The sequence below is a fragment of the Apaloderma vittatum genome, unplaced genomic scaffold (genome assembly GCF_000703405.1).
Source record: "Apaloderma vittatum isolate BGI_N311 unplaced genomic scaffold, ASM70340v1 scaffold10131, whole genome shotgun sequence".
In the NCBI taxonomy this organism is placed as follows: domain Eukaryota; kingdom Metazoa; phylum Chordata; class Aves; order Trogoniformes; family Trogonidae; genus Apaloderma; species Apaloderma vittatum.
Genome location: NW_009700777.1, coordinates 1 through 14,516, shown reverse-complemented (window position 1 = coordinate 14,516; position 14,516 = coordinate 1). Strand labels below are relative to the sequence as shown.

The 14,516-nt window shown below is 40.7% G+C and overlaps 1 protein-coding gene across 1 annotated transcript; it reads left to right on the top strand.

Annotated features, from left to right (window-relative positions):
* Positions 1-33: 33 nt before the first annotated feature.
* Positions 34-3,247, top strand: LOC104281013 (snRNA-activating protein complex subunit 3-like; the record flags this gene model as incomplete). The annotated part of the gene is made up of 3 exons (XM_009878862.1): positions 34-227; positions 1,189-1,296; positions 3,061-3,247. Coding segments are annotated over 3 exons (450 nt in total), but the record flags the coding sequence as incomplete, so codon positions are not given.
* Between the last annotated feature and the right edge of the window lie 11,269 nt (positions 3,248-14,516).

Sequence of the window (14,516 nt, the reverse complement as noted above, 5' to 3'; positions counted from 1 at the left end):
ACCCCATTCCTATGCATTCACAGTTTGTGGCATTGCTATGTTGATGATCTTTCTATTTCCAGAACAATTATTGAGTGGTCAGAATCTCATGACAGAGGCTATGGAAATCTTCAGTCTGTTAAAATGGAGGACTACACGTTTAATGATTTGTCCCTCAAAATTGGCTTTCCATACCTTTTCTGCCACCAAGGAAACTGTGAGCACATTGTTATCATCACAGATATAAGGTAAATTACTGCTCTTAGGGAGTTCTTAGAGAGTTGAAATCAGGCCTTTTGTGGACAATCTTCAGACATTAACCTCAAGATTATTCTGCTGCCTTCAGCAGGGTATAGTGTGACTACTTCTGCAAGGAAGAAAGTAATCACCCTTTTAAAATATTTTTTCTGCATAAAAAGTGTTTACTAACTGACTGTGGTATGGGAAGACCGGCACCCACAGCAAAAAGCTCTTTCTGTGCAGAGTCCATGTGTGACACATTTATATACTGATCCTGGAGCACCAGGGAGCAGAATGCTGTTGATGGCTCTGGTTGTAATCAGCTGGACTTGTTAGTTGAGACTTAGTGCTAACAGGCAAGATTGGAAAAGGGAACAGAGGAGTGCAAATAGTGTGCTGAGGTGGGTAGGCAGGGGAGAGATGGAGGAGGTGATAGTGGCTGTGAGGTGGCAACCACTTCAACAGTAGAACTATTGTGTGCACTCAGCTCAGTGCATAACTGGCAGAGGGAGCACTCCTCTGGTTGCCTGTAGTGTGTGACAGATCGTTGTCAATCCCCAGAAGCCTGATGTACCTAAGCATTGTTAATAAACGGTGCCTCCCAAGAGGAATACAATCCAGAAAAGGGCACAGATGTTGCAAGTGGATGCTCTCAGGATTATGAGCCTGTAAGCATTCACCTGGTGATGTTTTTGCCTGTTTGTAAGAGATAAAAGCTTTGAAAAAAACATCTGAAGAATTCTGAGTCACTGTACAAATTGAATTTACTCCTGGACATAAAATCCATGATGGTGCAACTAACAGTCTATCTCCAAATCTTTATCTGTCTTAAGAAATGCTAAGTAGAAGTTTTACCATAGTTTACACAGGAATTTAAATCATGCCTTATCTTCAGTGCCCATGCTTATGTTCAGATAAATTCCAGTGTGGTCAAGTCTTTACTTTATGTATGTACTTATTTCCTTCAAGGCTTGCTCATCGTGATGACTGCCTGGACAGGAACCTCTATCCCTTGCTTATCAAGAAACACTGGTTATGTACCAGAAAATGCTTTGTGTGCAAAATGTATACAGCCAGGTACAGTACGTTCTCAATCCTTTTAAGCTGTCTTCCTAAATCAGTCTTTCTAGGTGCTGCTGCTAACTTAAAAAAAAATTAAAATCAAAGCTCTGTATGAATTTGATAAGATGTGTGAATAATTTTTATACAAGTATTCTGAAATCTTAGTTTGCAAGCAGTTGTCTTCTCTCAATACCCAGGAAAAAGCCTCCTGCCAGTTGCATTCCTTTGGAGATAGTGATTCAGGATGATCAAAAGAAGTGAAATGATGAAGAGGTTATTTGACTCAGCTTCTTTTGCATATATAGAGATCAGCTATTGATCTTTTGAAAATCATACTTTTGGGGGAAAATACTGAATTTTTCTGCTATGACAAGACGTTAATTTGCCAGAAGTCATACAGAGCTCTCATTAAATTGAGCATCTAAGTAGAGGGAAGCATGGATCTGTCCAACTTCAATATAGAAAAATCTAGGGATTTTTTTTAAGTCATGTAACTTTCCCCACAGGTAAACTCCTAACTGTACCTGAAAACTCTGTGCTCTGCAGCTGTACTTGAAGGAACTTCTATGATGCACAGATTTTCTGCAGTTAGAGCAGAATGTGAATTCAGTGTTCTTTATAGCTTTTAGTGCTGTTTACTTAGACATGAGAAAATCTTTCAGTAGACACAGCAGAAATGTCTCTAAAGCAGTTCTACAGACTAGGCTAAGCTTCCAGATTTTATAAGTCTGAATGATTTATTTACAAAAAATACTCACTGCCCTTTTTTTTTCCCCCAGAGCAGCTTAGGCTCTCAGCCTCTGTTTGACACAGCAGCTGTGTCCTTATTATCTTGCTTGTTTGGCCTTAGACTTCCCTGGAATCAGGCAAAGAGCCAGTTCCCCTGGTGATGGGAGTCCATCCTGGTGTTCCTAGCAGAGCCCCCACGATGCCCTTGCAAGTGGCTGTAATCTGTGAGACATTTGGCCATAAGGGGAGGTGGAGCCAAAGGGTCAGTATGGGGGAAAGATGGGATGGGGAGAGCATTACCAGAGGTGATGTAAATGCATTAAATTAAAACCACGATTAAGCACTAAGCTTAAGTGGGGAGATGCTAAACCATGGACAGCAGAGCAGCTTTGGCTGGCTGTCCTGCATGTTCTAATCTGTGCAGATAGCATCTTTAATCACCAGAGGCCTTGAGCTGTCATGGCCTCTGAGTGCTACCATAAATTAATTGCTTAGTGAAATAGCAGGCCCTCCTTGAACTGGCAGCTTTGTTCACTTTAACTTCAGTGCTTGCGAGAGCATGCAGCAGTCCTCTCCTTGTCTTGTCTGTGTCATCCAGGCCCTTCTACTCATAGACAGATCTGGCTATTACTCAAAGTAGTCTGGGTCAGTCGTATGTCTGATCTAGATCACAGTTTCTTACTTTAAGGGGAAAAAAAAGATGTATTTTTGATGACTTAAGTGGCTGTCGGGTAGACAGAAGATTCCTGTTAACTTTTTTGGGTTTTTTTAGTTATGCACTGTTCCAGCTGCATGGGTTTGAGGAGTTCCTCAGGAAATGCTGCTCTAGCTGTTTAAGATAGCAGCTTGGACTGAAGCTGGATGGATGTGGAGTTTGGAAAAGAGCTGTGTGCCTGGGTGGGAGATAGAGGTATAGGTAGTAACCGGTCAGTGTGACATTATGACTGGTGTTTGTTTTTGCCATTCCCAACTCTGAGTAAAATGTTCAGATATTTTGTCACAGATGTGCTGGACTCGTATGTTAAAACACTTGTATTTTGTAACCTGCAGGTGGGTGACCAACAGTGACAGCCTGGCACCAGAGGATCCTTGTTTCTTCTGTGATGTTTGCTTTCGGATGCTTCATTACGATGCAGAAGGCAATAAACGGGGGGAATTTCTTGCATATCCTTATGTAGATCCTGGGATTTTCAACTGAAACTGGCATGAGCCACAACAAATTCAATGAACTACACTGGTGAATCTGCTAAAACCACCAGACAGCTGGAGTTTTGAGCATGCTGCTGTCTTTTTGATTTGACTTTCAGTCCTCTCCCTTGAGGTGGAAGGAGCCCTTTGCACTTGAAGTCTCTCCAGTGTGCTTTTCTGAATAAGTATGATTTCAAAAGACAAGTTAGCGTAGCAAAATATGCTCAGACATCTGCTGTATTTTAATATATTTTTGAAATGCACCGTGACAACAATGCAATAGTTTGGAGAGTATGGACTCTAAAACTGTGGACATTTAAAGAAGGAACACCCTGAAAAAGCAGCCACGATTTTGAGAAGTTCTGTGCATCTAAGGCTTTGTTAACCTCAAAGGATGAGAACATGGTCTTCAGGCATCTTACCTTGAAATCTCTGATAGTTGTCATCTGAACAAGGGTGGACAGCACTGAGTTTGTGGGGAGGAGAATGGTTTCCAAGAGAAAAGCTCAGAGTTGTTAAGTTTAAAGGTCTTTCCTGCAAATGGACATTCTTGCATCTGTAAGGTACTGCTGTCCTTGTGTTCTGGCTCTGAGGACTGACTGACTGAAGAGTAAACGATTTCACCAGTTACTGAATTGTAGCCTGCCTTCCAGATAACTCTGTTAACTGTTTACACTGCGTGCCGTTACAGCTTTTCATAAAGCAGGTTTTTTTTGTGCCCTTCTTTTAGAGTATCATCATGTTATTTTAAGTATTGTTGGTTTTAATTAAAATGTGACCAATTTGTACTTGCTGGTCTGATTTTAAGTTGATTCTCTGCCTGCAATGACACAATATACTTGCCTAGTGCCTTGCTTTTTGAAGTCATCAGGAGTTCAGAGAATTTTAGTGGAGATCTCTGCTGTTTAGGAAAGCTAGTAGCACTAACTGCTTTTCTTCTGAAAGCTTCAGCTCATTCAACAAAGTTCTGGTTGTTGTAAAAGACAGCTGACTTGTAACCTTGCACAGAAATGTATCTGACAAATTGAATTCTGTTCAGGTCTTGTTGCTGCAGATTCTGCAAGTGTTTACTTGGTTGTCTTAGATATCTTGAAACAAAAATACTTTAACCATTTGCAGGACTCCGTTCACCACGTACATATCTTGACTGTTTTCCAGTTGTGTATTAAGTCATGTAAATACAAATCTGTGCTTTTTTTAGGAAAGAAGAAAGGTGCAGGTTTTTTGGTCTTTTAAGTCTGCTGACTGTTGCCTGTGTATTTTGGAACCAGAACAGTGAACCAAGTACTTGTAACAGCAGGTGGGGACAGTTCTCTTGTCTCTCAGCAATCTCCAGAAAAGGGGGTGTCCTGCCCACCACAGCTGTCACCAGATCCACTGCTGGGGCTGGCCTGCTCCAAGGGGCTGTAGAAGCTGCTTTACAGATTCCCTGCAATACAACCCTGGTTGCAGCTTCATTATTTGCCTCCTAAGTTGCTACACTTCATCTGTCACTGGCCTCCTCCTCTTTCAGCTGTTGCCTGGTAATAAACAGGCTTCCCACTTCCCTTCAGAATTGGAACTGAGATCATGTAGATAGCTTGTGTAATTTCTAAAGATCCTCTTTGCTTCTTTGATGGCTTCTTATGTCAGATTCTAAGGCAGCAATGAGTAGGGTTTGTGTGTGTGTTTGGTTTGTTTTTTTTTTTCTTTAGCAGCAGGGAGAAAGGAGTGCCCAACATGTGAATTTATTCTTTTATTAAACTAATTCAGCCTCAATATTCTGTCTTCCACCCAATCCGTTTACTTTCTATCTGGTAAAAAATTGTGGCCGAGTATATTTCTGAACTGCTGTGTCTGCACAGTAAAAAATGTTGCTAGAACCTGTCCTGTACTTGGAATAAGGCAAATAGAAGCTGGCCACAGCCTGGGTGTGGGAGTTCAGCACATCCTGCCCAGGGAGGTTGTGGAGTCTCCTTCTCTGGAGACGTTCAAAACCCAGCTGGACACGTTCCTGTGTGACCTACTGTAGGTGATCCTGCTCTGGCAGGGGGGTTGGACTAGATGATCTTTTGAGGTCCCTTCCAGCCCCTGACATTCTGTGATTCTGTGAAGAGGTTGTGTTAGAAGCTGCTGTTTGTGTTCTGGTCATGTTTCATACTGAATGACTCAACCACACCTGGAATATGAGACCACACCTGGAATACTGTGTCCAGTTTTGGGCTCCCCAATTCAAGAGAGACAGGGACCTACTGGAGAGAGTCCAATGGAGAGCTACGAGGATGATTAAGGGACTTGAACAACTGGGGCTGTTGAGTCTTGAGAAAGCTGAGAGGGATCTTACTAATGTATATAAGTATCTGAGGAGTGGGTGTCAAGAGGAAGGTGCTGGTCTCCTCACAGTGGTGCCCAGTAATAGGATAAGAAAAAATGGGTTTAAGTTAGAACATAGGAAGTTCCACCTCAACACGAGGAGAAAATTCTTTACTGTGAGGGTGACAGAGCCCTGGCACAGGCTGCCCAGAGAGGTTGTGGAGTCTCCTCCTCTGGAGACATTCAAAACCCGCCTGGATGTGTTCCTGTGTGGCTGCCCTAGGGGATCCTGCTCTGGCAGGGGGGCTGGACTAGATGATCTCTAGAGGTCCCTTCCAACCCCGAACATTCTATGATTCTGTGAAAAAAGTGCACTCAATCATAGCTTTTTAAGATACTTTGCTTCCCAGGAGCTGTCACAGGACAGCTGTGTCTTGATTTAATATCTTTCTGAATGAATGCTCTGAGTGAAACTCTGCATGGCACCCAGCTGCGTGTTCGTAGTTAAATTGCTACTACGCCAGCTGGATATTTGTGTTTTGGCTACTTGTTAAATGCTGTTTGTGTTTCAGTGATCAAAAGTTCCAAGAAGGTTTATTACTTCCTGATGAAAAATGAGAAAATAATTTAATAATCCCTTGCCTGTATGTTTGTTATTTTTATATATATTTTTTCTTTTTAGAGCAAGACAATTGGTCTTTTTTTCTTAGAAATCCGTTGTTATAATAAATGGGATATAAGGGTGTGGAACTTGGAGATGATTTGAGTTACATTTAAAAATTTAAGGGTGTTACCTGTTGCCACGTGAAGACTTGTGTCTGTACTCAGCAGGGGAGCAAAAAGACTAGAGTATTAAAACCAGGTTAAATCTGTTGAATCTAAAAAGCATTAACCTGAACCTATGGTTGGCTTTTTGTTTTGATCTTTTTTAAAAAAAGTTTAGTCATTTGGCAGTATGAACCTTTATAAATTACTTCAGACTTCCAAAAGGTCTTGGAGATGCTCTCTCTAATGGAAGTTTTTGCCCTGATGACGAGATGGTGGTACAGAACGCTGTTGCTTGTGTTGAGGAAGAGGAGAAGCTCCTCTGATTTTACTGTTGGTGTAAAGTTCTAAAGCAAAATGTGATTCATACAGACAGAGTCACATTCCAGTGCTGGCTGGTCACTTGTATTCTTATCACAACAGCCCCTGGTGCACATCAATGATGAGCAACTCAGCAAGTGTGCACAGCATTTTAAGTTGTAGTAAACCTGATGGTTTTCTGCGAAAACAATCAAAACTTACTCATTTGGGAGACTTGACTGCCTTGTCCCTTCTCACCTCTTAGAAAATGTATTTGTATCTTTAAAGAGACACAGCTTATGGACACTCGGTCATCATGGAAGGTGAGGTGACAATTTCTGCAGTTGGTCAGATTCTGTGAATTTAGGTAACTTCTGGCAGTAAATTCAGGCAGTAAAAACCCAAGCAGCTGAATGGATGGAACATGGCTTCATAGAATAATAGAATATGTTGGAGTGGAAGGGACCTTTAAAGGTCATCTAGTCCAACCCTCCTGCAGTGAGTATCTTTAACTAGATCTAGTTGCTCAGAGGCCCATCAAGCCTGACCTTGAACACTTCCAGGGTCTCCACCACCTCTCTGGGAAACCTTTGCCAGTGTTTCACAACCTTCATTGTAAAGAACTTCTTCCTAACATCTAATCTAAATCTACCCTGCTCTAGCTTAAAACCATTGCATCTTGTCCTGTCACTACCCACCCTTGTAAACAGTCTCTCCCCAGCTTTCCTGTAGCCCCCTTCAGGTACTGGAAGGTTGCTGTAAGGTCTCCCCAGAGCCTTCTCTTCTCCATGCGGAACAACACCAACTCCCTCAGCCTGTCCTCAGGAGGAGTGCTTCAGCCCTTTGATCTTTTTTGTGTCCCTCATCCCGACCTGCTCCAACAGGTCCACATACTTCTTGTGTTGAGGGGCTCCAGGGCTGGATGCAGTGCTGCAGGTGAGGTCTCACCAGAGCAGAGCAGAGCAGAGGGAGGACTTGCAGCACACTATCAAGGAGATTCTCTCTGTATTCATCTCCATTAACCCTTTGAAGTAGCGGCATAGCTGACCCATTATCTCCAAAAGAGTTGTGAAAAACAAACGTGTGTAAGCTTATCAACACTTACGTGAAAATAAGATGGATTTGGCACGCCTGTCAAGTATGCAGTACCTGGTCTTGGTAAAGGAGGATTTGATACAAAGAAATGGTCAAAACATGCTAAGTGCCTATGTGAGAATTCCCATTTATTTTAACATCTTTATGGAAACACTTTTGAGGGTGAAAGTGAAAATAATTTTAGTTACTTAGGGCAATAAAATACATCTCGTGACTAACTGTATGCAAAAACCTGCAAAATCCAGTGTACAGCAACTACGTGTATTTAGAAGCTGACAGAACACTGCTGATGGATTGCTGAAACTCAGCTTCTCTGGAGGCCTAATGTGACTGCCTGCAGAGTACAGTTTTGTCCTGAGAGCTGCCACAGCTCAGCTGTCTGCATTTCACTTGAGGTACTGTCATCAAGACCTGAAAGCTACTCAGTGTTGGTATATAAACACCACCCATTTAATTACACAAGTATATGCTCATTATGCATATGACAAGCTTTGCAAGCAATTGTAGCATTTAGCAACTACTTGTGTGTTTTGACCTTTGTGTGGGAGATAGCTGTATTCAAAATCTTAACTATGTTGCTGCAACCTAAAACTTCTTTCCGTGCCAAGTTTTAACTTCCAGTAATCATGTAAGTGGATTTTGCTGTGTAAATACAGGCTTTGGTATTTAACCATTAACCTTTCTAAATGCCTGTAGCTTCCTACTTTAATTTCCCAAGGCAGCCAGCATGTTACTACAAAGTCCCACCGTGACCCAGTTCCACTGTGTTCTGTGCAAGAAGTCATTTATGACCGTGCTTCTTCGTGCAGCAATGTGGACACCTTCCCCTTGTCACTCCACATCTCTTCCACCTTTGACTAACAGAGCTGGGCATAGACAGAACAGAGTTTGTGGCTGCTTCCAACTCCAGGCAGGAAGGTAGAGTGGAAATAGTACTGTTCTATAAATAAGCACACATCATGGTTTTGCAATGATTGGTACAGATGCATGCACTTCTATCCATTGACATACATGATAGCGCAGTAAGAAGGAATGATAAAAAATACGCTTGCATCTATGAAACTTAAACATAGTATAACGAAGAAGTCTCTAGAAAGCATGCAGCATATTCCAATATTAAAAGGTCTGCTGTACAAATGCAGCAAATCATATTCTGTGCTAAGTTCAGCTGCTGGTGAATAGTGTTGCTGAATGTCGAAATAAATACTCTTCTGTTGGCTTTTCTGTATTACCAAACCTATAATGCTGCATCATTTTAACATTACAGCTAGTTTACACACTGTCGAGACCAAAAATAAATGTAATGGGTTCTGCTTCAGGACAGCATGTAGAAGCAGTTAACATCATCTAGATGTACCACGGCATAAAGCAGCGAGCAACCTGATCTAGTGGGAGATGCCCCTGCCATGGCAGGGGTGGTTGGAACTAGACGAGGTCCCATCCAACCCAAATCATTCTATGATTCTATGATTCTTTGATAAATGGAACAGCTAAAAGGTTGGTCAAACTACTTCAAAGAGGCACTGGCAGCAGCTTATGGGCAGTGACGTGGCACACATGGTCTCTGAAGAAATGGCATATTTAGCAGGAAAAAAAAATTCACTGTGATGGATTCTGGCAACATTACATTAAAAAAACAGTAAATAGTGCAAACTAGCAAAGATGACTGAAAAGCAGCTTTGCACGTTACAGTGCTTGTGAAACAAGTATTAGATACTACAGTTCTGATGTCAGGTGTTTCATGTTTTTTTCTGTGTCTCTGGTAAAGTGAGGATTTTCTTCTTGTTACTGAAACCATTCAAGTGAAGAAAAGGGGAGGTTAGGGCTATGATCCTAAACTATTAAGCAATTACTATTCTAGTCTGTTAAGAAGGAGGGGAAAAAACCCAAACAGCAAAAAGCAGTGCTAGGGAAAAAGTTTTCATGGAGAATAAGAAGGAGTTCCTTTGTAGCAGTGCATGATTTTTGAGATAAAAGATATTCATTCTCTTTCATGCCTCCAGGAATTTCTCTTAAAACACCTCCCCAGTGTTTCAGTAAAAACTGAAGTTAGAAATCCGTAATGTAAGGCCAAGGCAATAAAATAATACTAAAATCAGACACTCATTGTTCCTATTCATGTTTTTTGTCTATACAAGTTAGTATTAAGAACCAGCCTTTCTTTATCAGTTTAAAGTCTTTATTTTCATAAATTGTTCAAGACAGTGTTTTCAAACCAGTGTGCATCAACGGGTTCTGTGGGAACATTTCTTACTAGTATACTTATTATACCAAAAGCATACCATGAAGTCACATTGCAGTAAGTTGGCACAATGAGTTTTGCAAGAACAGAACTAAACTTGTTTAAAAAAAGGGATTAACTATACTCGTACATTAATAGTTCAACAGCTATAAAAACGCTGCTTCCACCTCCTACAAAACACAGTGAAAAGACATCCCAACAAGAGCTGAAAAACTATGCACAAACAGGGGTCAGTATCATAGGGAGAGAGTAGGTTCTATACAAATGAAGCAACTGGGCAGTTAAAAGTACGTACACTTTTTACTGCTATTAGCTAGACAAACATACAGTAGTCAGGTAAAAATATACTACAACTCTAAGTCCTGTAACATGTAAGCATTTGTTTTCTAACTGTAATTTTCCTCTTCTGAAATGTGTTACCGGTTAATACTGGACAAAACTATTGGCAAAAGTGTTTAAATACTTTTAAACCAAGATTAAAAGGGCTTTTATTCCACAAAATTTAACCTTAAAATACTATGCTTATAAAATTATTCAAAACTTTCAGCAGTCTATAGATTTCAAATGCAAAACTTAACGATCCCCTTTAATGTGTTTTTCTTAAAAACAGACTCCAGTGGTGTCATTTGCTTTCAAAGGCAGACTCTTTTGCTGGCTTTCCAAGCTCTCTCTCTTCACCACAGGTCCTAGAAATAAAATAAAGCAACATTAATGACCATATGAAAACGTGGAAGCAAGACTTGCTCCAGGTGAATTTGTACAGTCTCAAGTAAGTGACACTGGATAGCTGAGGCAGGCAGTGGTGCCAGCTGCCAGCTGAGTGCCGCCAGAGGTGAGGCTAAGCCAGCAGCAATTAACATCGCGTTAACAGCTGTGACCAGCTGTGACTGTCACACTCAGGTCAGTTTTTGTTCCACTGAGGCAGCCTGCCCTCCTTAGTCTGCTGGCACACACAGGTCCTCTCAGGCAGAAAAGCACACTGGCTTAATACACCTTGCCAGTTTTAACTGTCGTTAAAGTCATCCACTACGTGTCCCAAACACCAGGGTAACCTCCAGAGGCAGTACACATTTTGACCAAACAAGAAGAGAAATACACCCTTAAGTGCCAATCACTTCAGAAGTTACAGAACTTCTGTGTTCCAAAATTTCTGAAGTACATCTTCAGAAAAGTACAGACATGTCTTGCCTCTATCAAAGGCAGTAGAGTTCAGAACTGAACAGACGGCCCTGTGGTTTGAGAAGTTTACAAAATATTTGCTTAGTATGGGGAACTTCAGGGGTGTCTGGAAACTGATTATTTGTTCTTACTTATTTTGCTTACTAGTTTCTCACTTTGAAGAAACTGAACATTGCAAAGAAAAATATATAAAAATACTGAAAAAGCCAAAGCTTTTATGATAGAGACACCAGTCTGTAGTTGGCATGAATTTGGAACAGGTATATGGATGCACTTCTCAACAGGCAAGAGGGGTCAGGTTTACAGCTGTTAGCCAGCCAGGAGTGTAAGTCCACAGAAACTGCTCCCAAGCAGCCATGCAAAATTTTCTGTCAAGTGTCTTTGTTTCTTCGTTTAGGTAGTTCAAAGAATGTGTTGGGAGTGTAGTTTAGGACCATAGCCAACACTACACACACTTAATCAGATAAATGTTTATTAGCAAAACATTACATCCCCACTAACTTGTTCACTACAGATATACTGGCAAGTTCTACAAATACAATCACAACTGTTGAAGTATTAAAAATATACACTGTTTTGCCTCAAAGTTTCTTTCTTGAGACTACATTCATCAGCCTTTTCTAGGCATGTTGCATAACTGTCTGAAGTATCTGCTTTAAATTTCTTTTGACCAATGTCCATTGAGGCATCATGCACACATGCAAATGTTCTTATTCTTAATTAATTTAATCAAACACAAAGGGCAACCTGACTGATTGTCTCCCTCCCACGCAGAACCCAAGTGTTGTCAGTTCTGCAGGAACAAAGAAAAGGCAATGGAAAGATTTTCCACCTTGGAGAACCAGTTCAGTAGTCATTTATTTGTAAATGCTTGTCCAAGTATATTCTGTTATTACTGAACTGCCTTGATATTAATTTCGAGTAGCTCAAGTGTTGCACTTTGTACCATACTGCCATTTGGCTAAATCACCTCTTTTAGCAGCGTGTGAAGCTGCGTCGCCTGTGTTCAGAACATGCGCCTGTGCCTTCGCCATGTTCCTGTAATGTGCTGCTGGTTCACACCAAGTGAGTATCTGGCACCACTGGTTCAAAACACCCAAGATTCACTTCTGAGAGCTGTGACATCCAAAATTAGTAGTCCTGAGGCTACCTCTCAGTACATACCAAATTCAACTTCATCTTAAAGGGTTTTCTGCTTTTTTTCTGTTTAAGTATACCTTACAGTAATAAGATAATAAGCAGTCAATATTCCACCTATTTGTACAGTTTCACCTTAGCAGGCAGCCAAAAGAATGCCAGCCAACTGCAGTTTCTCCTGGCCTGTATGAAGATGGTGATGAACAAAAAGCTTGCCTCAACATACTGCTGCACAAAAAGAATCCCTGAGCACAAGGTGCAGAAGTGCTCACAGAAAACAAAGCAGTACTTCACAAAACAATTCAACTCCAGATAATTCTAGGCCTTTTCCTCGTTGTTTACTAAATTCTGTTACGTACTTCTCATATTCTTAGATATTGTTATGTATTTCTCATATTCTACAAGAGATTCACTGCTTGTGGAGTTGTTGCCAAAGAGCATTTTTCAGTGAGGCTAAATTGTAAACACATACCTCCGGACAAATGCACATGCTCTTACAGCTTCTGGATTAGAAAGGGTATATGCATCAACCTCTATAAAGCGTTTAGAGTTCTGAAATTTCACAGGTCTAAGTTCTAGCCTGCAGTTTATTTGCATCTGGGCAATTCTACAGCTACACTATAGAACACACTAATTAAAGTGGCTTGGCTATTAATTAGAATACATGATTTCATAAAAAAACTTTATAAAATGCCATTACTTTCTCCAAGATGTGGTTCAGGCTTTCTCTCCCTCCAACTTAATAGCACTGAATAGTCTGTAACACAGGAGAAAGCTGATGTCTTTCACCACAAGCTGATTTTGTTAAGTTTCCACCACAGCAGCGACTAAAGTAACTTTTAAAATGTTCATTCAAAACTGTAATGGAAGATTCTCATGCTATTATGACTCTCTAGAAGAGAACTCTGTAAAGAAAACTGTACCTCACCACGGTTAAGTAACTTCATTCTACTGCTGTTCTATTTCATACCATTTTGTTAGAGCAGAACAGATCCTTAGTTCAGTAAGGGTATTAACTCACTTTTTCTTACTGCCAACTTCATGCCTGTCTTTCTTTTCCTCTGTGTTCTCTCCGTTGTGTTGTGACTGGATGGTGTCTTGAGCTTCAGACCCTCCATTCAGAACCTTTGAACCTTTAAAATGAAAGGGCACGGAAAGAAAACAGTACAGCAGGCAGCAAAACTGCCCTACAAAAAGCCCCAAATAACTTCTTTATGCTCATCAACTCAAACACTCTGCTTCCCTTCACCATCAACCCAGCAGTTGAAATAATGCAAAAAGCAGTAACTGACAGGCTTCAACTTCTGAAAATTATACGCTGTGAGCCTCACAGCACAGAATAATGGGAAATTAACAGCGTGTATTTCTTGTGCTTGCTAGGATACAGATAACAGCTTATTTATATTCTGAGCAGTGAGAGAATATACTTCAGCAGTAAATCCTGTTCACCACTCTGGCCTGATCAGAAAATTTTGTGTGATTTCTGATACTTTAACTGCAGAAGTTATTAATTCCATGGGTTCTAACAAATGTGTATATAATCAAAATGACAAACAGTATATCGAAATGGAGTAAAACTGCTTCGTTATCACATGCAATTGTCAAGCTGGCAAATGAAGCACTATGTAGAAGTTGTATTTAGTGAAGGCAAAGGAGGAATAGGTAAACTCTTCAGAATTTCTCTGTTGAATCCATCTTTTGCTCTGGTATTACAAGCCAGTGAATTTTGAGTGAATTGTTGAGGAGTGTTTTCTGGCAAAAAAAGCCCTCTATTAAACGACTGTGCTACAGCAAGAAAAAAAAAACCACAACAAGACATTATTCAGATGAGTACTTGAAGGCTAAGAGATGCTAAAAAACAGACAAGATCAATTTAAGATGATATTCTAGTAGTTGTTATCTTCAGACTTGCTCAAAATCAGTTCTGAACTTGAATGCGCCATGGGAAGAATTAAATGAAACAATGAACGCTCTAATCCCTTGTTACACAGTACATTGTCTGAAGCTCCAGTACAAACTGCTGTAATTGTGCTTCATAAAGACAGTAAGAGTTCACTGGTTCAATTTTTAAAAGGGCCATAACACAAACCTAAGGAACCAGAATTTCTCTTCATAGCAAATAAAAGAAATCCACTTCCACGGAATATCCCCCTCTGCTCTGATAAAATTTACCATTCTCCATTTGACTAGACAAAAATACGGCATTTCAGTGTGTTCTGTTGAAGTCTGAGAGTCTGTGGGTGAAGATTAAGGGGCAGGGTGGCAGGGGTGACACTGTCGTGGGTGTCTATTACAGGCCACCAGATCA